This window comes from Staurois parvus, unplaced genomic scaffold, assembly GCF_062004578.1.
Source record: "Staurois parvus isolate SC_StPar_1 unplaced genomic scaffold, SC_StPar_1.0 ptg000361l, whole genome shotgun sequence".
Taxonomy (NCBI): domain Eukaryota; kingdom Metazoa; phylum Chordata; class Amphibia; order Anura; family Ranidae; genus Staurois; species Staurois parvus.
The window spans coordinates 3426763-3451274 of record NW_028318157.1 but is presented as its reverse complement, the minus strand read 5'-3'; the positions used below and the strand labels follow the sequence as shown (position 1 = coordinate 3451274).

The 24512-nt window shown below is 40.5% G+C and overlaps 1 protein-coding gene across 1 annotated transcript in view; it reads right to left on the bottom strand.

Moving 5' to 3' along the window:
- Window positions 1-1647: 1647 nt before the first annotated feature.
- RADX (RPA1 related single stranded DNA binding protein, X-linked) overlaps window positions 1648-24512 on the bottom strand; it is a 125784-nt gene continuing 102919 nt past the window's right edge. Inside the window, exons 11-14 of the mRNA XM_089684927.1 lie at window positions 21943-22031; window positions 18859-19161; window positions 13528-13677; window positions 1648-7279 (exon numbers count right to left, since the gene is read on the bottom strand). Coding sequence (XP_089541053.1) covers window positions 7143-7279; window positions 13528-13677; window positions 18859-19161; window positions 21943-22031 — 679 coding nt within the window. The 3' untranslated portion in view covers window positions 1648-7142. The remainder of the gene's footprint in view (window positions 7280-13527; window positions 13678-18858; window positions 19162-21942; window positions 22032-24512) is intronic.

Genomic DNA, 24512 nt, shown 5'->3' with positions numbered 1-24512 from the left:
TTTTATACTACTTGTTTTCCAAAAGGTTCACTCTTCTCGAAAATGGCACTGCTGACCTCAAGTACTAATAATGTCAGTTGCTCACATGACTTGCTTCAATATTCTGAGTCAATGAAAAGGACAGGTAAGCAGATACAAAGCCTGGACTTCTGACTTCTCTGATCTGTATACTTGTTCTAGGGCAGCAACTCAAAGAATTAAAGTGAAAATTTACCAAGAACAGCTTGATTAAAAAATGTTCTTTAACAAGGAACATACATTCCACCTTAATAATTATGCTGCCAAAATTAGTATGTGCTGTAAATTGCCTCCAGCATTGTTACGGTTTCTTCTTGCCGGAGGCTGTCATTTTGCTGAAACCCAGAGCAGCAGTAAATATTTAGGCTGTCAGCAGACCGGCCGCTACAAATTCAGCACAGTGCACAATAGACAACAACTGAGCATGTGCAGAGATGGGTGAGACAGTACAATACTAAATTTTAAACAGTACAGACACAATATTTGACAACTCGAATTGTAGATAAACGTTTGGCAATGGCAACCTCTGTTTTTAATCTCAGATGATCAGTTTTCACTAAGCATTGACATGCACATGGGAAGCACAGCCTACTTACTTTAGCTCTTCTTTTTTTTTTTTTTTAAATCACTTAAGCTCTGGAAGATTTTACCCCTTTCATGATCAGGCCATTTTTTCTGTACAGCACCTTTAACTGGCAATTGCGCGGTCATGCAACGCTGTACTGAAACAAAACTGGTGATCAAATACGACCAAATCAAAGGTCTGTTTGTGTGAAAAAATATCACTTTTTTTTTCTCCTTTTTTTTGCGTTATAAGCGAAAAAAAGACCCCCCCCCCCCCAAATATTTTTTTTACTTTCTGCTATAAAACATATCCAATAAAATAAATAAATTTTGGCCAAAATTTATTTTGCTGCTGCAAAAATACTAGCAAGTTCATATTAATTGGTTTGCGTAAAAGTTACAGCGTCTACAAACTATGGTGAATACATTGGAATTTTTATTCATATTACTAATGCTAGTGAACAAAAACTTCTAACGGGACAGTGATAGTGCGGTGGACAATCTGACACTGACTGCCACCAACACCACCGGTGATACCAATACAGTGATTGTAATATACATGAGTACTGTACTAATGACACTGGCAATGAAGGGGTTAACATATATGGCCATCAGGGAGTTAAATGTGTGCCTACCAATGAATAATGTGCATATCATGTGCCGCTTTTAGTAAGAGATATTTGTTTCTCATTCCTGCTTTGCAGGGATCAGAAAGAGTGAGATCGATCCCCCTGTACATAACCCAGTATTGAGTGTCAACACAGGGCTCTGGGCTGTGACTGCACACAACCAATCAGCAGGTCCCAGCCATGAATCATTGGCTAGGACATGCTGACAAACTGCTGCTGTGTACAATCACAGCAGGGGTGTTGGGGGGCATGTGTGCCATATTTCACCAATCGTTTACGCAAATCTACACACACACACACACACACACACACACACACATATATATATAGATATCTCACACATACATATATACAAACACTGATTAAAATTTACAGAGCTACAAAAAACATTAAAGAATAAAGATTGTGATGTAGAACAAGAAATAACTCAAATACATTTGTCCTCAATATGTTTTAATAAAACCAATTATCTAAATGCATTTTTTAAATGAAAAGTAAACAAAAGAAGGGAAAAAGTATGATTATTACAGCAAAACACAGATCAGTTTGACAGTTAAATCTGAACTCCGTGAAAACAGCTAACGATACATTTGATATTCTGTACGTGTTTTAGAGCCATTTTCCCCACCAAAGCATTTGCATTTCAGAACAGCTAGTTCAAGATTTACATATCTCCCTCTCTAAGTCCGAGTTCTGCTCCAGCATGAACATTAGGTCAAAACAATGAAGTCAAATTCATATACTTACAATAGTTGCATTTACTGTATTTAATACATTTAACGAATACTTTGCATTGATTAGTATTAATATCTGCTTGGAATTCAGCTCAAGTATCTCACCTCTTTCTCAAGTGACATTTTAGTTCCTTAATTTTCTTTCCTGATGGTGGCAGGTGGTCCCTACTGTAGCACAGCGAGCCCAGGCTGGTGTGATGATGCACCCCCAGGGTGCATATGGTATAATGGAAGCATATATAATACCTCCAATTATTGTGGCACTTAGGTAGTCCAGCATATATCAGACACAAGAACACAGGCAAAAACACCTCTTTAAGCATATGGTTTAGTGAACTTCAGTAGCATTTTACTGGAGTGCTGGATGCAGCATATGTATAATCAACCTGTGAGTGGATCCATATCTGCTCCCACTTCTATTAGATATTTTCATCCTGTTTTCCTTTGTTTTTGGAAAAAAATTGTAGGAGGGTTACATGACCCCCCCAAAAAAAACCCCTACACACCTTGAAGGCAAAAGTTTAGTTTCATACAAAAGAATACATTAAACTATACACAACCTGGCAGAACATTAAAAAGGTTTCTTGCAAACGTGGTCTCTCTAGGACAGTGGTCTTCATACTGCAGCCCGGGGGCTGAATGCGGCCCTTTGCTTGCTTTTATCTGGCCCCTGGGGCACTTTTCCTCATGCTGATATAAGACACTATTCTTTCCACTGATATCAACAATGGGGCATCATTCCTGCTACTGACAACAACCAGGCACTATTGCTCTCATTGACACCAACAATGAGGCACTTTTCCTCCCACTGACACCAATAATGGGGTGCTATTCCTCCCACTGACAAAAAATGATGGGGCTCTATTCCTTTCATTGACACCAATCATGGAACTCTATTCCACCCACTGGACACCAATGATAGGGCACTATTCCTCCTGCTGACACCAATGATAGGACACTATTTCTCCCACGGACACCAACAATGGGGCTCTATTCCTCCCATTGACACCAATCATGGAGCACTATTCCTTCCACTGACACCAACAGAGCAATATTCCTCCCACTGAAACCAATGAAAGGGTACTATTCCTTCCACTGAGACCAACAATAGGAAACTATTCATCCCACGGTCATCAATGATGGGGCTCTACACCTCCTATTGACACCAATCATGGAGCACTATTCCTTCCACTGATACCAACAATAGAGAAATATTGCTCCCACTGACACTAATGAAAGGGAACTATTCCTTCCGCCAACACCAACAATGGGGCACTGTTCCTACTACTGATACAAACGATGGAGTGTTATTCCTCCCAGTGACACCAACGATGGGGTGTTATTCCTCCCCCTAATACCAAAGATGCATTCTTTACTCCTTCTGATGCCAGGACAATTTCTATTCCCAATTACCACAGGCTGGCCCCAGTAAAACCTGAAGGACAGTAAATTGGCCCTTTGTTTAGAAAGTTGAGACCCCTGCTCTAGGACATTTTATATAGTGTTCAGAATACCCTAGCAATGTCAATTACAGATCATGGGATTGACTGTTTTTCTAGTAAAGTTTTCTCATAGTGAATCATATGATGATAACAAGCAGATTCCCTCCCATACTTTTGGCATACTGACTTCCCTAGAGCATATGTCAATGGAAAATAAAATTATGCACATTTCTCATGCGTTTTATTCCTTTAAAGACCACGCAAGTACAGAAACCTGGAGTTATAGGCTGTCCTGGAATTGGAATTACCAGCAAGTCTAAGACAGAGCTTCTCCCAGGAAACAGGTTGCTAGGTTAAAGGAGGTCTTCCACTCAGAATACTAGAGAACCAAAAGGATGGAAATAACAATAAACCCACACACTGCATAACAATATAGGATGGAAATCCAACAGTCCTGGAAGACTACTTGAAATAGTGATACTGATAAGTCTAACTTGATAAGGAAGTGGCGTGATCTAAGTGCAATATAAAATGTACTTATTGGAGTGAAAAACAATTGGCAACTTACACAAACCCTAAAAAAATTGCTCATCAGTAAGTTAGGGCCTGGCAAGCAAACTCAAGTTGCCTTGAGCAGCCTTGAAACACACAGCCCCATCTCCTGACGTCCCTTCCGGTCTGCCCTGCATCCCAAAGGAGTCCAGCGGCCATCTTTCTTTTGGATTCTGCTTCCTCCATCACAGCTGGTTTCCAGCCCTACTTGTGGACAACAAGGCTGCACATTTTACAGTAGAGCCTCCCTTCTCCACATGCCAGAGCCAGCTGCTGAATGTGGGGATAAAAAAAAGCACCATTTCTTTTGCACCATATGAGTTGCTACTTTACATGCACCCAATACTGCCTGTAAATTACTGCACTTAGTATGGCACCACCTAGTGTGTCTTCTTGGCTCTACAGGTTACTCACCAGCCCCCCTGGTGTGTTCACTTGTACCAAGGTGTCCCACTATGCTGAAGATTACCACCAGTGGCCCTAGGTTATTTATGAGCGAGTTCAGTTAACTGTGTTAAAGTTGCCGATTGGTTTTCACTCCAATAAATACATTTTATATTATACTTAAATCATGCTTCCTCCTTTCTCTATCTGTTCACCCAGAGCCACTTCAATCTCTAAGGCTGCATTCACACTTGAGCGTTTTGTAGCTTGAAATTTAAAGAAAAGGCACCTTCACAGAAAGAGCTTGAAACTCACTAATATGACAAGCTGATGTAATTGCAATAAAAAAAAAATCACTGTCTTCAGAGAAAGAAACTTGTTAAAAGATTCTGCTAGGGGTTCAACAGGCGCTTGACTAATAACCCAAAAAACTAGGGAAAATATAGAAACAATAGGCCCCTCCAACAAGGATTTCTGGTAAAAACACTCTGAAGGTCTCAAATTGCTTGAAGTCGACCATCTGCCAGAGACATATCTAGATATTCTAGAATTTTAGTCGTCATGGGTATCATCATCTTCAATAGATGACTCTGGCTGTGAAGATGTAAGGTACTACCATCTTCTCCCTCAACCTTTTGGATGCAAAACATCCCCTACAACAGATGATCCCGCAAGTATTCTGGTCCACAGCTTGAAACCCAGAAATCCCAGCCCCAACAACCATGAGGAAGAATGCTCCTCCTCTTTACCCCCAAACATTCCAATACTGCCTAGAGCCACCAGAACATTAAAGGCCACTGCCGGGAAAATCAGCTGGTGGCAGCTGTCAAGGGGGATCCGTACCGAAGGACATGGCCTTCCCCAGACCCTGGAAGAGAGGCATGAGACTGCCACCTACCCATATAGAGTCGTCGTAATGGAAGAGCATCCATGATAAATATGTAAAACCACAAGGCGACAGGGCAACCTTAGGGTTAAGCTCTTTTCACCACTTTCCAAAAGCCAACATGTTTACTCCATATGGAGGAAACACAAACTGAGGAGAACACCTGGAGGAACTCCTATTAACCTTTAACCTACCAATGTGTTTCCTGTCCTGGTACAAGGAGCTTGATGTCTCATAGGCTGTCCTGAAAGACAACTGGGAGAATATAGAATCCTTATGTTCTGCCAGAATGCACTAGTTGATAAGATCGCCCTTTTGTCTTTTGTTTACAAAACTACTCAACCATTTTTACACTCTGGTGTCAGAAAAGTTTTTTTTGCACTTAATATATAACAAAATGCTTCCAGAGAGAGCAAATATAAGAAGCACATTTTGAGGGTTTGTATGCACCAAGTTTGAAGTTACTGATATAACCGTCCTCACTAGAAGGTAAGAATCAGCAAACATGTTTGCAATGAGTACACCTAAAACTGAACATCATGCAGATATAAAAATACAAAATGAAACAAATTTAAAAAACTGTTGGCAAAGTAGCTGCATTTGTCTTCATAGCCATCTCCTGCAATCCACTGTATAACAGCACTTTAATAATAGAGGTGGATTGAGCAGAGTGATGTCCTTATCACTATACTGCTGATGCTTCATTGTCCAACAACAGGCAAGAATGAATCCTAGACCTGTAGAATAACCTGCAGAAGGGTCCAGGTTGGTTAACTGTAGCAGAATGTTATAGAGCATTTAATTAATTACTGAGGCACATCTCTAAACCAAGCACTAATAGAAACCATCGCAACTTCGTAGTGAATAGGCAATTAGTGATGGTCCCTTGTACAGACTTCCACAAAGTAAATAAATACAAATAAAAAGCAAGCAAAAAACATTGTAATATTACATAAGAATATATATTAAAATTCTCTTGTATGCACTGCATACAAAAGCATAAAGGTGCAGAATTCAGAAAAACACTTAAAAGTTTTCTTTAAAAAATACAGTTTAACTGTAACAGCAATATCTTAAATATTTCATTTCTACTTTGGTTATCAGAGAAAAGAATGTGCTATCACTGAAAAATCATATTTACACAATAGTTATTTCAATAAATATTTTAAAATGCTAAAAAACTTTTAAAGGGAATGCAGAGCAGTTTCAATGTATTTTTCAAATATGCATACTGTATAAATAGGATGTCAATATTATCAAATTGTGTTAATATTTTTAAAACACTTGGTCCCTAAGCATACTTTGTAATTATATGTACACAGGGCAACTATACTTTCTCATTACATACTATGCTACCCGTTTTGTATTGCTGCACACTGGTTGTTCTATATTGCACCTCCTCAAAATGCAAGTCTTCGAGTAAGCAGACTCATTGAAAACGCACCTCATCTCCTTTCAGCAGTTGTTAAGCAGGGGGTTGAAGTGGGATCTGAGTCAAAATATAGAACTCCCCCCACTAGTGGATAATCTACACATCTCTATATTTAATACAGTAACAAAGTTTGGAGGTTTCAATCATGTACAAATCAAATTAAATAATTAGTTGAGGAAATGCTGCAATAAAAACTCAAAATATATGCCAATTGAAAAGGCACTACACTTTCCCATTAAAATTAATACTATGAAAAAAATCATCTTAAGAAAGAAAATACAATAATATAAGCAGTACCGATAATTTAAACTGCATGAGAATTTAGCTAAGGCTTCTACTCAAGCCAACAGCATTGCTGTCCCTAACCAATCAAATGGCTCATGATTAAAAAAACAGGACAGGTTTGAAGAAAAAAAAAAAAATACATTTCTTCATCTAAATGTAAACAATACAAAAAAACAGAAGTTTATTACAATAACTCAGCAGAAAAAAATGTAACAGTTATGTTAACTCCCCTCTGACAGGATAGTAAATTCTGTTTAGGAAAACTTCCACTTTTCTTTCTTCCAGGTGGCAGATGTCCAGGATACATATGGTATGCAGGCTGTCCTGTGCACTAGAATACTTCACAAGTTCATCTGTAATAAAACATATACAGCTATCAAATACAAAGAATGGACACCAAATTATACTCAGGCATGAGATCATTTTATGTTGTTTTTTAATACAAACTGAGTAATGACTGCACTTTTATTGCTTGGCCAAACAAGGGAATGAGAGATCAGCTTTTTTTTTTTCAATCTGACTGCTATTCTCTCATTCAAGATAACCCTGGGGTTAGAGGGGTCTAATTGGCTTCCTATTCCACAAATATCAATAAGCATGTAAGGATAATCTGATTCTGCAGACATTCGAATTATAATACTGTGCTCACCAGCATCTAAGGCTGCAACTAACAAATATTTTCTTAATCGATTAGTTAGCTATTTATTGTTCAATGAATTGATTACACATATAAAAACCTGAAAAAAGCGCAGCGTATAATTTAGTCAGTATGTAAAGTTTAAAAGATTTTATTCTTAATTATCTATATGCAGTGGTAAATTTAAACAACTAGCTATATAGTTAGGGAACAAAATATACAATCCACTCTTGAGAATAACAGAAGAGATATGCAGATATATACTATTAGGAGGTTGAATCTTGTCTGAAAATCTGCTAAACGGTGTTGTATCACTTATGATGGAGGTTAAAAGTGAAGTATGCACCCCACCTCCCCCCCCCCCCCCCAAATAAAAAAGAAAACCCCAAAACACTATACTCATCTAGGTGGATGCAGCATCAGATCACCTCTGTCGGTTTTGCACTGAGAGATCAAACACCGCTGATCACGCAGTTCTCCCTCCACTCTGAGCCAAGACTGGAGCGACGGGTGTAAACGGCTGGGCTCAGGCTTTCAGTGGCTCACTGGGAGGCTGAGCCAGCTGCTGGTCCAGGCATCTGGGTGGATTCCGACCATTTGGTCAGGATCTTTTAGAGCCTAGACCGGCTCCATGACAACAACCGACAGCGGGATTTAGTGCACTGTCAGCTGAAAAACAGGTCACGGTGCAAAATGAACTGCACTCCTTTGATCCATAGAAGTAGAGGGGAAAAAAGCTTTTGAAATACTTCTCATTTAAAAACGAAAAATTAGCCTATTAGTACAAAAACAAAAGGCAATTACGACTAAGGGGTCAATTTATACTGTGAAACAGTGAGAAAAAAAAAATTCTTCTGGGGTTACCCACCTGTGGTTCTGGCTCCTTCTACCTTCAGTATGCCCCTATGGAAAGCTGCAAAGTATAGTATAGTTGCTGTATAGCAAGGTACAAAAACCCTCTGCCTATAGAATCACTTTAAACCACTTCCTTCTCCTACACAGGACTATATGCCCCATGAGGCACTTCTCCCTACACATTCACAGGCACTTACTGACATGTACGGACGGTGTACTGAGCTGTATGTGTGCTTCACTGTGTATACTGATATGTAAATAAATAATACATTCTGTATGTAAGCCAACTAATTGGCTGACCAATTAATCAATCAAAATAGTTAACAACTATTTTCCTAATCGATTATATTATTTGTTTCAGCCCTACATAATTGCATAATACTATAACAAATACAAAAATCAAACCATAACATACAAAAATAGATCTTATAGACATATTATTCAACTGGTTGCTTGACATTAATTATAATCATTGGTATCATAAGACACAGACGGTGACAGATCATGGCCGCACACAAGGCGTGTTCCAGGAGGACATGCTATGACGTCCTCCCGGAACAAGAAAGGTCCCGCCTGGCATTCTGCTATAGGGCGGGCAGGAACTGGCTAAAAGTCCCAAATCTTCCTGGTTAGATTTACTATAGTTCCTAGAAACAAGAGTTGCTGGACAACAGCAAGCAGACCCAACCACCATGACAGGGAATGGAACAGATTTCAGGCATGAAGTGGGGGGAAGGCAGCATTAAAAACTCTAGTTTGTAGCTCCTGGAAATGACGCTCCAGACTGAGGTATTTGAGAATTTCTGGGACAAGAAGGCAGAGAAGGTCGACAAGCGTCCCCGCACTAAGTGGGGGCACCCCATCACTGTGAAGAGCTTGGAGAGCCATATCTTCTTACATTCCTATCTTCAATTGGGTATTGGAAGGTCAAGAGGAATTAAAGAAAACCATCCAAACCTCAAGAATAAAAGACCTACTGGTAGGGAAAGTGAGCCTTAATATTCTGGGGGAAGAGCATGCTCCTACTCCTTGTGCTCTCCAAAATGTATTTATCCAAGAAGGGACCAAAATAGGTCTTGGCTTTCAAAAGGGTAACCACTTACTGCATGGGACCGCATTTAGGCCAGAAAATCCTGTATGTGTGAACAGAGAATACTCATCGTGGAGATTCTGCAAAGTTTAACTACCAAGCTGTTCAAGCAGTAGCTTAAGGCCATAAGGTAAATAGTTTAACTGACTGTGGGCAGAGGCATCCATAAAGACAGAAAAAGATTCAGGCCATACAGCAATGGTCTGACAGACAGACAAGACCACAAATTGTTTGGCAGGGCTTGCCAAGGAAAAGGAAGCTATAAAAATACCTCTAACCTCTTATCAACTGGGTCTAAGGTCAGGATTATCCACCATGGAGGCCAAGAAGGTCTTGTTAAGACAAGAAATGTCAGAATCTACACAGGGAGTGCCCACGTACGCAGGAAAAACATTCCTCAGTAGAAGTAAAAAGTTTCCGATTGAGGAGAGCCCCAGTGCAGGAAAGGCTCTACCAGCAAGTGGACCAGGAAGGTCTTGGATGTTTAGGGATCTTAAATGTATACCCTGAGATGAGCAGATTGTGCTGCTGTAACACAAAGCAAAAGCACACATCAATAAGGGAAGCTATGGCATGTTTGAGCTTGAAAATGTCTGTTACAGGCAAGTCATGCTTATCTGACGCCTCAAAAAGAGGGGGACCATCCTCAATTATCATATCGTCAAAAGGCAGGCGTCTATCTCAAAAGACCAAATTAAAGACCAACTCAGGAGGTAAAGTCAAAAAGGCATGATGTGACCACTGCTGTCTATGGCCTCTAAGTCCAGAAATTCTGGCCATAAATTTTGAGAGACAGGAGAGCAGACAGGCCAGCAAAATGGACCACAGACGCCACTTGCAAAAGAGGAAGAGCACGAAACTCAGTAACCCAAATAAGGTACAGTTGCAAGAAAAAGTATGTGAACCCCTTTGGGATTACGTGGAGTTTTGCATGAATGGGGCATAAAATGTGCTCTGAACGTCATCTAAGTCACAACAATAGAAGAACACAGTCTGCTGAACATAATACTACACAAACATTAGATGTTGCCATGGTTTAATTGCACATAACATGTAAACATTCACAGTGCAGGGAGGAAAAAGTATGTGAACCTTTGGACTTAACTAGTTGACCCTCCTTTGGCAGCAATAACCTCAACCAAACTTTTCCTGTAGTTGCAGATCAGACCTGCACAACGATCTGGAGTAATTTTAGACCACTCCTCTTCACAAAACTGTTTCAGTGTAGCAATATGCTTGGGATGTCTGGTGTGAATCGCTCTCTTAAGGTCATGCCACAGCATTTCAATCGGGTTGAGGTCAGGACTCTGACTGGGCCACTCCAGAAGGCGTATTCTGTGCTGTTGCAGCCATTGTTTTGTTGAATTACTTGTATGCTTTGGGTCATTGTCCTGTTGCATCACCCATCCTCTGCGGAGCTTCAGTTGGCGGACAGATGGTCGTACTTTTTCCTGCAAAATGTCTTGATAAACTCTGGAATTCATTTTCCCATCAATGACAACAATCCGTCAAGGCCCTGAAGCAGCAAAGCAGCCCAAAACCATGATGCTCCCTCCGCCATGTTTTACAGTGGGGATGAAGTTTTGATGTTGGTGTGCTGTGCCTTTTTTTCTCCACACATAGTGTTGTGTGTTCTTCCCAAACAACTCAATCTTGGTTTCATCTGTCCACAGTATATTTTGCCAGTAGTGCTGTGGAACATCCAGGTGCTCTTTTGCAAACTTCAAACGTGCTGAAATATTCTTTTTGGACAGCAATGGCTTCCTCCGTGGTGTCCTCCCATGTTCTCCATTCTTGTTTAATGTTTTCCTTATTGTAGATGTGTCAACAAAAATGTTAGCACGTGCCAGAGATTTCTGTAGGTCTTTAGCTGACACTCTGGGATTCTTCTTTACCTCATGCAGCATTCTGCACTGTGCTCTTGCAGTCATTTTTACAGGACGACCACTCCTAGGGAGAGTAGCAACAGTGCTAAACTTTCTCCATTTGAAGACAGTCTTGTCTTACTGTGGACACATGAACATCAAGGCTTTTGGAGATACTTTTGTAACCCTTTCCAGCTTCATGCAAGTCAACAATTCTTGATCGTAGGTCTTCTGAGAGCTCTTTTCTGCGAGGCTTGGTTCACATCAGACAGTTCCTCTTGAAACCAGTAAACCCAAAACAGGTGTGTGTGTTTTTAAGGGCAGGACAGCTGTCAGCAACACATCCAATATCATCACACTGACTCGAGTCAAGGTTGGCTCACTCCTGGCTCCAATTAGCTCTGGGAGAAGTCATTAAGCTAGGGCCTCACATACTTTTTCCTCCCTGCACTGTGAATGTTTACATGTTATGTTCAATTAAACCATGGCAACACCTAATGTTTGTGTAGTATTATGTTCAGCAGACTGTGTTCTTCTATTGTTGTGACTTAGATGACGTTCAGAGCACATTTTATGCCCAATTCATGCAAAACTCCACGTAATCCCAAAGAGGTTCACATACTTTTTCTTGCAACTGTACCTTATTTGGGTTACTGAGTTTCGTGCTCTTCCTGGGAGAATGCACATAGGCAATAGGTGCTTAAGTGTTTACAAACAGCAGTCATTTTTAAACTAACCCTGGCACTTCTAGTCCTGTGCTGCGATAACCAGAAGAGTGGCGAGCAGCTCTCATGTACCCCAAGGGGAGTCCAAAGGAATTATAGGCCTGCCTAGGCTGAATTTTTAAGGGACTTCCACCCTCAACACAATCTAGTGAACAGGATTATCAAGGGATTAACCCTATATTGGCTTTGCCTTCTGTACGATGGGCATACCCCACAGGAGTCTTCAGAGACAAGACTTTACAGGTCCAAGGCTGTGGTTTGCCTGCAGATAGGTACCCTGACGCCAACTCCACGTGGTGCACTACATGCCAAAAGGAGCACCCAATGCAGGATCCAATGCATAAAAGCAACATTACAGACTGGCCCTGCATCATCAACCAACTGGGCCCAGGTACGGCCCTCCAAAGCTCTGCCATGAAGTCATTCCATCCAGAAGCTGCATGAAAAGCCTCAGTTGCTATGGAGCAGCTGACAGTAGAAAGAAAAGGTCCATTACCCAAAGACATTAGCAAAAAACTAAAGCTAGCTGAGGGGTGGGATGGACTATATAGGGGGAGGTCCCTGCAGGTAATTGTTTTTGCCAGTGTCCAATGGTACTGGTATATAACCAAGTCATAATGATTAAACAGCCTGTGTCCTATACTATGCAACTAGAAAATGATGATATAGTGCCAACCAGAGCTCCATCTGTTTGCTGCATAATAATTGAAAATATTTCAAATAAAAAGAAAAATATGTACAAAACCATTATACCAGGGGTAGGTTATCTTAAAGAGGTGGAGATCTACCTGAACAACATGGTAGAAGTCAAAGATCACCAGGCACAGTGTTGCCCAGTGCCACCTCCTCACACCTGATTTAAACCTCTAATTGATGTACTACCTTGTCACAATCGCGTGCATGACACGGAAATCATGGGTTTAAATCAGGTGGTGAGGAGGCAACATATCGCCTCCTCACCACTTGTCAAACACACTTGAATCGCTTTGCAGAGAAACAGCACTGTCTGCTGCACTTGTGAATGAGCCCTCAGTTGCATCTGGCAGTGGCACTTTTAGGGCTCATTCATATGTAAAGTTGGGGGGGTGCCCTGCGGTTGAATCACAGTTTTACTGCCCCCAATCCCTACCCCCCCCTTTAGCTGCTGATGCAGTGGCCAAAGGTGTACACATGCCGCAGCAGTAAATAAACCCCCTGTTGCTTTTGGAGAGTGCTACCACCTGTCAGTCGAGACCCATTAAAGTAAATGGGGAAAATCCGCAAGTGTCCTGTAACTGCATGCTTCTGTGGGGTCCAAGGGGTTAAAGCAGGTGGTGAGAAATAGACACTGCTCATATCAAACAATGACAGCCTTGAGATGACATTATGGGCATGATAGGAGCAACTCCACTTTCTCTGCAATTAAAAATAAAGACGCTTCCTGCCATACCTTTAAGAGACAGCCAGTGATGATCCTGGGTTTCGGCATTCCAATCTAGATTGAGGCACTGCATATGATTAGGAAGACAATTTGGGCCAAACAGCCTGAAGTCCTTATATACAGGCAAAGACACATCTATTGCTAGATCATGATTTATACCTGTTAAGACAACACAAAGACATCCATTTATCATTGCACAGAAGAGATTCTCTGCTCTCTTTCAATTTTGAAATTGGATACAGATATGACAAATGAGTACACCAATAAACATACATACAAATATCTTTGCATATACTGTAAGAGATGGAAGCACTATACTTGCCCTGTTTAAAGAGATACACATTTTATCATGTACATCATTGTGTGATAATAAATCAAGCAAGTCACTCACAGTACAATACTTTCCCACTGCATGGCTTGTATTTGTATTTAATCTTTAAGTCATGATTAATGAAATATATTACTATGAGTGCCTTAAAAATATGTCCACTAAAAAATGTACATATCTCTTTAAATAGAGAGAATTAAATACAAATGGGGTTTCCCCTTCCAATTTTACCTTAGAACATTTATTGAGGGCAAATTGGATATTTTTCATACCCTGGGAGAGCTGTCTGCATTCCTTGGGATTTTTGAACCGCCTTAAATCTCCCTTCCAGATTGGCCTCTTAAGGCTACACTAGTCCTTCCCCTAGCATCCAGCTAGTCACAACCGTCACTGAAAAAAAGGCCCCGTCCTCCTGCTCACAAATCTCCTACTAGATGAAAGCATCACCTTATGTTATGGAACTCTTCTGAAGCAGTGGTTATCGCCCATGATTTTTTCTGATTGTTTATCCATTGTTTCACTGCAACATTTTGCTGGCTAAGAGCTGCACCAGAAGTACTGCATGCCATTATAGATTCAAATGGTTATTTTAGCTTTTTTAAACTGAAATATTTAAATTTTGCTTTTACCCTGGCTAATATATACTCACCCAACCAGGAGCAGCTACATTTCCGGCTTCGAAACCTTCAGCAATGACAATCTTTTCCAGGGAGGTGACCTCAATGTTTCTCTGGTTCCTCATCTGGATACATTGAGAGGCAAGTCACCTCTCTCTATCTCTCCTGACTAAAATTTGTAATACTCTCCACAAACTACATCTAATGGATGTGTGGCGAATTTTGCATGCTTTTGAGAGAGATTACAGCTACTACTTGGTCTCCCACAACAATTAAGAGTAGGATAGATCATTTTCCTATTTCCAGTCCTAACTCGTTAAATGGCCTTAAATTATGGTCTGATCACTCTCCAATACATCTTTCTCTTGGTAGGCCCCCTGAATAAATAGACAAAGCACTTGGTGTCTAAATTATAATTTGTTGCTATCAACAGAACCAAGACCTTTAAACCCACTCTGACAATCCAAATCTCCCAAATAAGCTCCAATATGTCCTCTTTTGGTTGATATTCCAAAAATGAATGGCCTACGCCCAATTCTTTTGTTAACTCCTCTTCTAGCTTTTTTGTCCTCCAGGCATCAGACACATCAGGCTCTTGAGATTCCTACTTTCCTCCTACTGCAAATCTCTCTACTTTACAGGACTTATACACAGACCCCTCACAAAGCTTGAAAAGTTGTGCACTTCATCAACACACTTTCCACAGTATACAAGCCCATTCAAACTACATCTCCTAGAACCTTACTTACATTTACTAGAATGTAGTCCAGAGATCTGGGACAGGAGATCTCTCCCTAAGACTGGCATAGTGCCTTTATGTAAACATATAATTGTCTATGTCCTGCTATTGTCAGGACAAGAAACCTAAACAAAATAAAAAAAAATACTACAAACTAATCTCCAGGTGGTACAGGGACCTGGGCTCATCACACTGAATATTTAATATGATTCCTGACACTTGCTGGAGATGCAAAAAGCCAGGGGAACATGTCTGTACGCCGCAAAATATTTCCCTTTTGGCATAAAATTATCATAATTTGTAATGAGATCTATATTGTCTCTCTAGTTTCTGCATCGGATATTGCCTTACTTTCTACTTTACCAGGATCATACAAATCCCCGAAATCCAGCTTGCGGAGATATTTCCTCTCAGCTGCCGTCAACTGATCTCCACTTTCTTGAAATCTCCTTCCACCCCCTCTACTGCCCTCTGGGTTGACCTTCTCAATGAAACTATGCTAATGGAAGAATAAGGGGATGAGAGACACTGCACACCATTAACAAGTAAAGAGAAATAAGGATGGCCTCAGTCTTGAGCTTCTCCTGAGCATTTCACCCTCGCCTATCAGGGGCTTAATCATAGAGCGGTGCTGTAAGTGGTATAGGGTATTGTGAGCATATGCTGACGGAAGAGTTCTTAACAAGGGAGACTGATACTATTACTCCTCTGATGCCATGAACACAATAGTCTTTTCGGACACTCAATCAGCTTACTTCTCTTCCAGATTACTTTTTGACATGATATTCCCCTGTAGTTGACAGTTTTTCAGGTTATAGGTTTTAATCTTCAGAGCCTATTCCTTCAAAAACCCACAAAATAAAAAAAAATGTCCTCCTTTTTTTAAACTTTGTTTTTGGTTCTACGTAATATTCACATCACAAACTATTAATATCCATTGTGAAATGACATTTTTTCAGCATGTTACTTGTCAATATGTCTGGGCCGCTACTGACATCTCTCTCAGACAAACAGTTGTGTTCAAAATAATAGCAGTGTGTTGAAAAAAGTGAATAAAGCTCAAAATCCTTCTAATAGCTTTTATTTCCATACACGCAAATGCATTGGGAACACTACACATTCTATTCCAAATCAAAACGAAGAAAAATATATCAAATTTGTGTTGTTCCTCTAAACAAATTGAAGAAAAGTGAATATTAGACTATTCAAAAAAAAAAAAATAGCAGTGTTTGTATTCTTTACAAACTCAAACATTCACTATATAAACTGAAAAATGTTTGAAGATTTTGCTTTCCTTTGAATCACTTAATTAATATTTCGTTGTATAAGCACTGTTTCTGAGAACTGCTGTACACCTGTGTTGCATGGAGTCAACCAACTTCTGGCACCTGTGAACAGGTATTCCAGCCCAGGATGATTGGACTACATTCCACAGTTCTTTTCTATTTCTTGGTTTTGCCTCAGAAACTGCATTTTTGGTGTCACCCCACAAGTTTTCTATTGGATTTAAGATCCGGGGATTGGGCTGGCCACTCTATAACGTCAATCTTGTTGGTCTGGAACCAAGATGTTGCACGTTTACTGGTGTGTTTGGGGTCATTGTCTTGTTGGAACACCCATTTCAAGGGCATGACAAACTGTCTCCGGTCACTAAACCCAAAAAGAACAATCTTACTTTCATCAGTCCACAAAATGTTGCGCCATTTCTCTTTAGGCCAGTCAATGTGCTCTTTGGCAAATTTGACAGTGGGACTTTGCGGGGGCTTCTTGCAGATAGCTTGGCTTCACATAGGTGTCTTCTAATTGTAACAGTACTCACAGGGAACTTTAGACCTTCTTTGATCTTCCTGGAGCTGATTGTTGGCTGAGTCCTTGCCATTTTGGCTGTTCTTCTATCCATTCGAATGGTAGTTTTTTGCTTTCTTCCACGTCTTTCAGGTTTTGGTTGCCATTTTAAAGCATTTGCGATCATTTTAGCTGAGCAGCCTATCATTTTCTGCACTTCTTTATATGTTTTCCCCTCTCCAATCAACTTTTTAATCAAGGTACGCTGTTCTTCAGAACAATGTCTGGAACGACCCATTTTCCTCAGAATTCCAGAGAGAAATGCACTGTAAGCAGCATGTACAACATTTGCTGCCTTCCTTCCTTAAATAAGGGCAATAATTGCCACCTGTTTTTCAAAGAATGAATGACCTCACTAATAGAACTCCACACTGCTAATATTTTGAACACGCCCCTTTCAATTAGTGATTCAATTACACAGAATCAGCAGCATGCATGTCATGACTGTTGGGTCTGTTGGATTTCTATTACTCTACTATACCTGCTAGTAAATTATTTGCCATGTAGAAATATCCTTTCTACCAAAAACAGTGATTGATCAGGTTAGTGATGTCGGACGGCTATTATTTTGAACCAAACTGTATAAAAATAAGCATTTTTGTGCTAGAACATTACTTAGAACCCTGAAACATGAATACTATCATATACATACATACATACATATATATATATATATATATATATATATATATATATAATATTAATGTTTGGGGGTTCTACGTAATATACTAGCAAAAAAATGCTTATTTTTACATGTCTGTGAGAAATGTCAGTATTGCCCCAGACTGGAGGTGGTTAATAAATGTACTGAAATTACATGTATATGTGGAAAGGATCAGAGTTTCCCAGTAGGTCACCAACCGAAAATGGAATACAAAATAGGAAAAAAAGTAGCGGGTGATCTACAGTGACTCATTGGTATTAGATAAAATCTACAAATATAAAAACTACAATCATATAAAATACCAAGTGTATTTACAAAATTAGCATAAAATATTTTATGCTAGTTTTGTAAATTAACTTTGGTACCTTATATGTTTATAGTTTTATCCATTACCGATGGGTCACCCTAGATTACCCGTTACTCTTTTTTTCCCCTATTTTGTGGTTAATAAAAAGCACCCCATAGTGTTATACTGGGAAACCATGATTCAATGCAGTCCTTTTATTTTTAACAGATTAAGATTCAAAGGGATACTGCCATGAGAGATCAATGGAGGATGCCATCACTAAACTCTTACAAGAATGCTAGTTCACTGGCTGGCTGGCAGATGCTTTGAATTCAATGTGGAATTGCAGTCCCAGAATTATTAGAGAGAAACACCCTTGACACTTTTTTCATATTCAGAACACACGTATTCCAAGACTGACAAACATAGTGAAGTACAATCAGCCAGGCATGGAGTATCTTCTGAAGGAGGCCAGTAATGGCACTGCTTCTCTCATGACAGAATGACCATAAAGGAAACCTTTGTCAAGAGAAACATGGGAGCTGCATTCATAGACTTAATTTTCTGCAAATACTATCTGCCTGGCTTGTCATGCTGACCCATTGGGTGCAATACTGAGTCACTGACCCAAAACAAGTGTATAGATAATACGTTCTGACATTTCTGATCTGCAGCTCAGAAAACTAAAAAATGTATTCAAATATTGAATAATGAAGACAAATATGTGATGCATGTCAGTGGTTCTACAATAGAGTTTATGCCAGAGCAAGGCAAAAGTGCATAAACTGCTTATTTGCTGAGAATGAGAAAATTACTTTTTTTTTTTTTTTTACACAATGTATTTTAGAGTCTACACTTTACCCAGTATGGTGACTTCATAATGGCCAGGTCCACTGGCACTTGGGAAATCTTGAATATTCAGTTTTGAGGTACACATTGGCTTCACAAGTTTAGCTGGATGGAGATTGCACTGCTGCATGAGGAACTCCCTGTGGTTGTAGTCAAACTTTCGAGGTAGGCTGTCTGGAAATACTGTGCTATAATATAAGTGATCCGTAATGTTATGTTTGACCTCAGACCAGAGAGCACTTTCCCAGGATCTTCCAGAACACCATGTTCTGTCACTTTTTTCACTCTCCCCAACAATGCTTCGGGTTTCTTCACCTGCAGCATAAATAAAGGATGAAATACATCATTTTAACAAACATAAAAGATAGTACTTGCATTAAAGGAATAATGTAAAAGCATGTCCTGATGGTCGCTTAGCATATGATCACATAATGCAAAAAAAGGGATGACATTATACTGCTATAGTCTGCTCCATACAGAATGGATATTACAGCTTTGTGTGCTTGCTGCCAAATTGAATACAACATTACCTTGTCTCTGGCCGATGAGCAAACTCATTAAGAAAAAAGGAGCATGCACTACAAAGAAAGGAACTAGGAAGTTCAGCTTGCATGAAAGCTCTGGGAGCAGTATTGAAGGTTGGAAAGCAAAGACCATGGGGGATCGCGACCAGTAGTAGCAAGTGTCGTCATCAAGGAGTCGCAGGAAGGAGTGTGGATACACGTTTCAAAGCTTCACCTTCTTTTTCAAACCTCTTTGATAAAGAAGTGGAAGCTTTGAAACACAAAACTACGCCCCTTCCTGTGGCTTCTTGGTGAAGATCTTTCTATTTGCGCATTTTCCACTCTGGTCCTGCTACTTCTGATCGTGATCCACCATTGTCTTTGAGCTTGGTGAGAAGCAGAAACATCAGTCCAGTCCGAGAACCTGACTTGTGCCCAGCATCAGACATGCCTGCTTTTCTCCTTTTACATGTGAGTTGCCTATTGGCTTTTTAATAAACTCGCATTTTAATACTGCACTTAGTTGGCGCCCCCCTTGTGTTCCTTTTTCACATGGTGAAACACAACCCATTTCACGTAAAGCTTGTAGCTGACAAAACTGTGCAACATGTTTAGAAATACAGTACAAACCCTTCAAATCTGTCTAAGGCCCCTTTCAGGCGGTGCGCACCCGCCAGTGGATCCGTTTGCTCAGGGATGGATCTCTCCTCTGATCCCCGCTGAGCAAGCGGATGACAGGTCTCTGTCCGCTCTGCTGCTACACAGCAGACACAGACATAGCCTGCTTTTTCCCATGGGGCGGTCGGATGAAAACGGATAGTCTGTCCGTTTCCACCCGACTGTCCTTTGATCCGCCAAGCGAAGGAGGAACAAAACCCCATCTGTTTTTGATGTACAGAATCAGATGCCGGCAGGTGTCAGCGAACACTTGTCTGCTGACACTCGCCAGTCCATAGAGGTCTATGGATGGCCCGATCAGGTCTGCCTGAAAAACTGACAGGAGGACCCGATCGGCCCATCAGTGTGAAAGGGACCTTAAGGTTATCCTTTAATCCCTGAAGAACCACCAGACTCAAGGCAGGGAGGCACTGATGCTCTACTCAAGTGTCATTGTCCTCACTTAAAAGTCTGGCGGGTAAATGGTTTACCGATGAGCATTTCAACAATATATTTAACTATGTGGAAAAATGTCAGCACTGAGACCATCCTGTATCAAAAATTAAAATGAGCATCTGATAAATGCATTTAAATGGCGTGGCCAACACATCACACTTGACCAGAAAACACATTAGCACTATTTTTCCAGATGAAGCACACCACAAATGTGTTAATGTGTTACAGGACAACACAAGTGTGTTTCCCTTTAGTATGTTGAGGTGAAGGAGCCTTTCATCAAAAGAGCCATTTTATTGGTTTTCCTACCATGAATCTGCCACCACTTATTTTTAAGTAGATATCAGGTGAGTTTAGTGCTGAATCTGGCACAGAACAGCCAGCTTCTTTTCTCGATAAGGCAAGAATGGAATTTAACTGATTCATGTTGTGTTACGTACAGGTTCCTGTATGACAGTATAAACAAGTGATGCTGTGTAAAATCTACATAAAAACAGAATGCAATGATTTGTAAATCTCATAAATGCATCGCAGAATGTGTACACTCCCCTCAATGCCTTTGCAGCATTCCATTTTTTATTGTGCATAAAATACAGGTTCAGGAGATTTGAAAATAATTGCATTCTGTTTATATGTAGATTTCACACACTGTCCCAACTTTTTTGGAAATGGGGTTGTACTAGGGCTAATTTAGACAGGAGACCAATACCCTTGTCTTTGAAATGTGGGAGGAAACAGGATTACCAGAGGAAACTCATTAAAGCACAGGGAGAACATGCAAACTTCATGCAGACAGTGCCCTGGTTGGCATGCAAACCCCGAAGTCCCCATTCCTACAAGGCATAAGTGCTAATCACTGAATCACTGTGCTGCCTAATGCAAGCAGTTCATTTTTGGCAGACGAGTCTGTTTTGCAAGAAAACAAAAAAAAAAACCCCTCAGACAGCAATTTTAATTTTCACGGCATGACAAAAATAGAGCCAAGGACCATAAAGTCTTGTGTACATGTTACATCACTGGCAGCTGTCCAAGGGCTGAAGAAGTAGGAAGATCGGACTTGAAAAAAACCGCATGAAAGATGGTGGCAGCGACAGAGCATGCCGAGAGGTAGTGTGCCATAATTGTGCCAACATGCTGTGCAGCTTCGCCCACACAACGAAATTAAGTTAACTTTAAAACTGCATGATGCTACTTTCTTGACACAGAAAACCAACATACTGCATAAAGTCTCTGTCTACATTACTTAAAATGCATTGCATGAAGTAAAGCTATAAAACACAGTTATGAGGCAATTAATGCCTTTAACAGTCAAAGATAACTGCTTAATCACTGATGAAACTATTCTACAATATAAGGTAACAATTTCACATCCCTTTATAAGCCAATTGAACTCCCAATACAACACTATAAAACTGCAATCCTTCTCACAATTCCTCAGTGTTCGGGTTAGCAATAAGACATAACTAAAATGAGAAATTACCTCCAGAAAACAAGGATTCCTCTGTGCTGGTATCCACATCTTGGGTGGAGTATTGAACAATATGGCTACTTTTTGATGCAATCAAAGAGCTGAAAGAGGAATAAAATGCTTTTATGTTCAATATACCAGAACATGGTCATTTTAATGTATATCTTAAATGAGAGGATGTCCAGTGATTTGCAGCTCATTACCGATTTACAGATCATATATCTTTCATTGAGAGGTCAGAGTGACAACTGAGCCCCGTGAACCTCTGCCTCTAGGTTACTTCTCCGATTAAAATCCTGATCCAATTTGTTTTTGCATTTTGACTTGCCAACCCTGAACACAGGGCCAGTGCTAGACTATTCTGCGCCCTAGGCAAGACAGGCTACTTGCCCCCCTCAACAAAAAAGTGCAACTTCGAAATGTTTAAAAACAGTTGAAAATAAGAAATTAAAACAACGAAACATGAAACTGCTAAATTTCTTTTACTTTGCGCAGTTTGCCGTCATTGTGTAAATGCCTGCCTTTGCAAGGTATGAGCAAACAGATTAAAGGATTACTTTGCAGGAACCCTGCATTACACACATGATCTGCTGATCGCTGGTGCAATGCTTTGCGGGCTGCTAGTAAAAAAAATAATAAAACAAAATGAAATGTATATTTTTTTTCCCTGCAAAAAGATGTGCATGTGTTCATTTTTTTTTTTTCTTCATAAAAGGTGAACTTATCCTTTCAGTTCATATGGGCTCATTCATAGGTGTGGATATACTGATGTCCCTCTGAAAAGTGTTCTGTGTTGGACTGCTTTTCAGAGGCGATTTGACAGGTTACAAGGGAGCAATATGCCCTCTTCACTCCCTGCTTTACCCTCAAGATGCTGAAGCACCATGTTGCATCTGCATGTATTGTACTTGGTTGCAGGGCAGTTGCAGCAAATCCCCATTCACTTCCATAGGTTGTGTTCAATGGCAGTATTGCCTGCCAAATGCAGCATGCCTGAGCGGCTTCATTCCTTTTGTGGCGATTGCAGGGCAGCAAAACTGCAGCCGCCTGCGTGAATGCACCCTAATTCCACTTTAAATGGACCACGTTCAGAAAAAAAAAAAAGTGTCCCCTCAATGGGAATATGTAGGGATCCTAATGCTACTAGGGTTAATAATAAAAGAAGAGTAGGTGCAGCGCTAAAGTCGAAAAATACAATTAATTCTCTATAGGAAAAATGTATAAATATCGGTGGTTAAACAGATATGCCACAATGGTGAATATTGCGTTTAGTCAATAAGAAGTGCTAAAAGCACACATGAAGTCCTCGTCCCAAAGTGATGGTAGTAAAAAGGTGAAGAAAGTCCTGGAAAACAGATAGAGTGCGCACTCACCAGAGGTGCGTTAGATTAACGCATGTAGGGAAAAAAATGCTGCAAGATCTCTCCAGCATCAGGGCTCTGGTCAGATCGCACTGCGTCCTATCCTCTGTCTCACCGCGAAGAGCAGTAGCCAAGTTGCATCCAAACGTGTGGGCGTCAGGGAACTCCTTGGTCCAGAGAGACACTGTGGGAGATGGTGCTCTCAAAGAGAGCCCAATGAAGGACGCCACATAGTCTAAGCCCTGACCCTCTGAGGACGTGCATCGCACGAAACGCGTCAGAGGGGGCCACAGCTCATGGACATCTAGCCACTACATGTGGCCAACTACCTATGGTCAGTAATTTTGTTTGTTCACCCCTTTTGACTATTAAACTTGGAGTCAAACAGCATTACACTATGTGGCGTCCTTCATTGGGCTCTCTTTGAGAGCACCATCTCCCACAGTGTCTCTCTGGACCAAGGAGTTCCCTGACGCCCACACGTTTGGATGCAACTTGGCTACTGCTCTTCGCGGTGAGACAGAGGATAGGACGCAGTGCGATCTGACCAGAGCCCTGATGCTGGAGAGATCTTGCAGCATTTTTTTCCCTACATGCGTTAATCTAACGCACCTCTGGTGAGTGCGCACTCTATCTGTTTTCCAGGACTTTCTTCACCTTTTTACTACCATCACTTTGGGACGAGGACTTCATGTGTGCTTTTAGCACTTCTTATTGACTAAACGCAATATTCACCATTGTGGCATATCTGTTTAACCACCGATATTTACACATTTTTCCTATAGAGAATTAATTGTATTTTTCGACTTTAGCGCTGCACCTACTCTTCTTTTATTATTGATTATTACAGGGAGGTTTGGTTGCCTTTTTTGGTGTTCTAGCTGCTTGTATACTTTTGCCAGTAGCGCTCGCTATACTTTTTCCACACGAATGCTACTAGGGTTGCTCTACAAACAAACCAAAAAGGTAAAACTTTGAACACTTACCATTTTTCTGCACCTTAAATATATTTACAATCTTTAAAATGAAAATTGTCATATTTTAAAGTGCAGCTCTAAAACACACCATTTGTAGTTTTGGAAAAACTTGAATCAAAATCTCGGTCACCTTTTACTGTCATGTACCACAAGTAGGTGGAAACTTCCCCAAACTGAACGAAAACCCCACCTACCCATTGCCATCAGAACAACCAGAAAACGTTGTATTCCTCCTCCTTTTGAT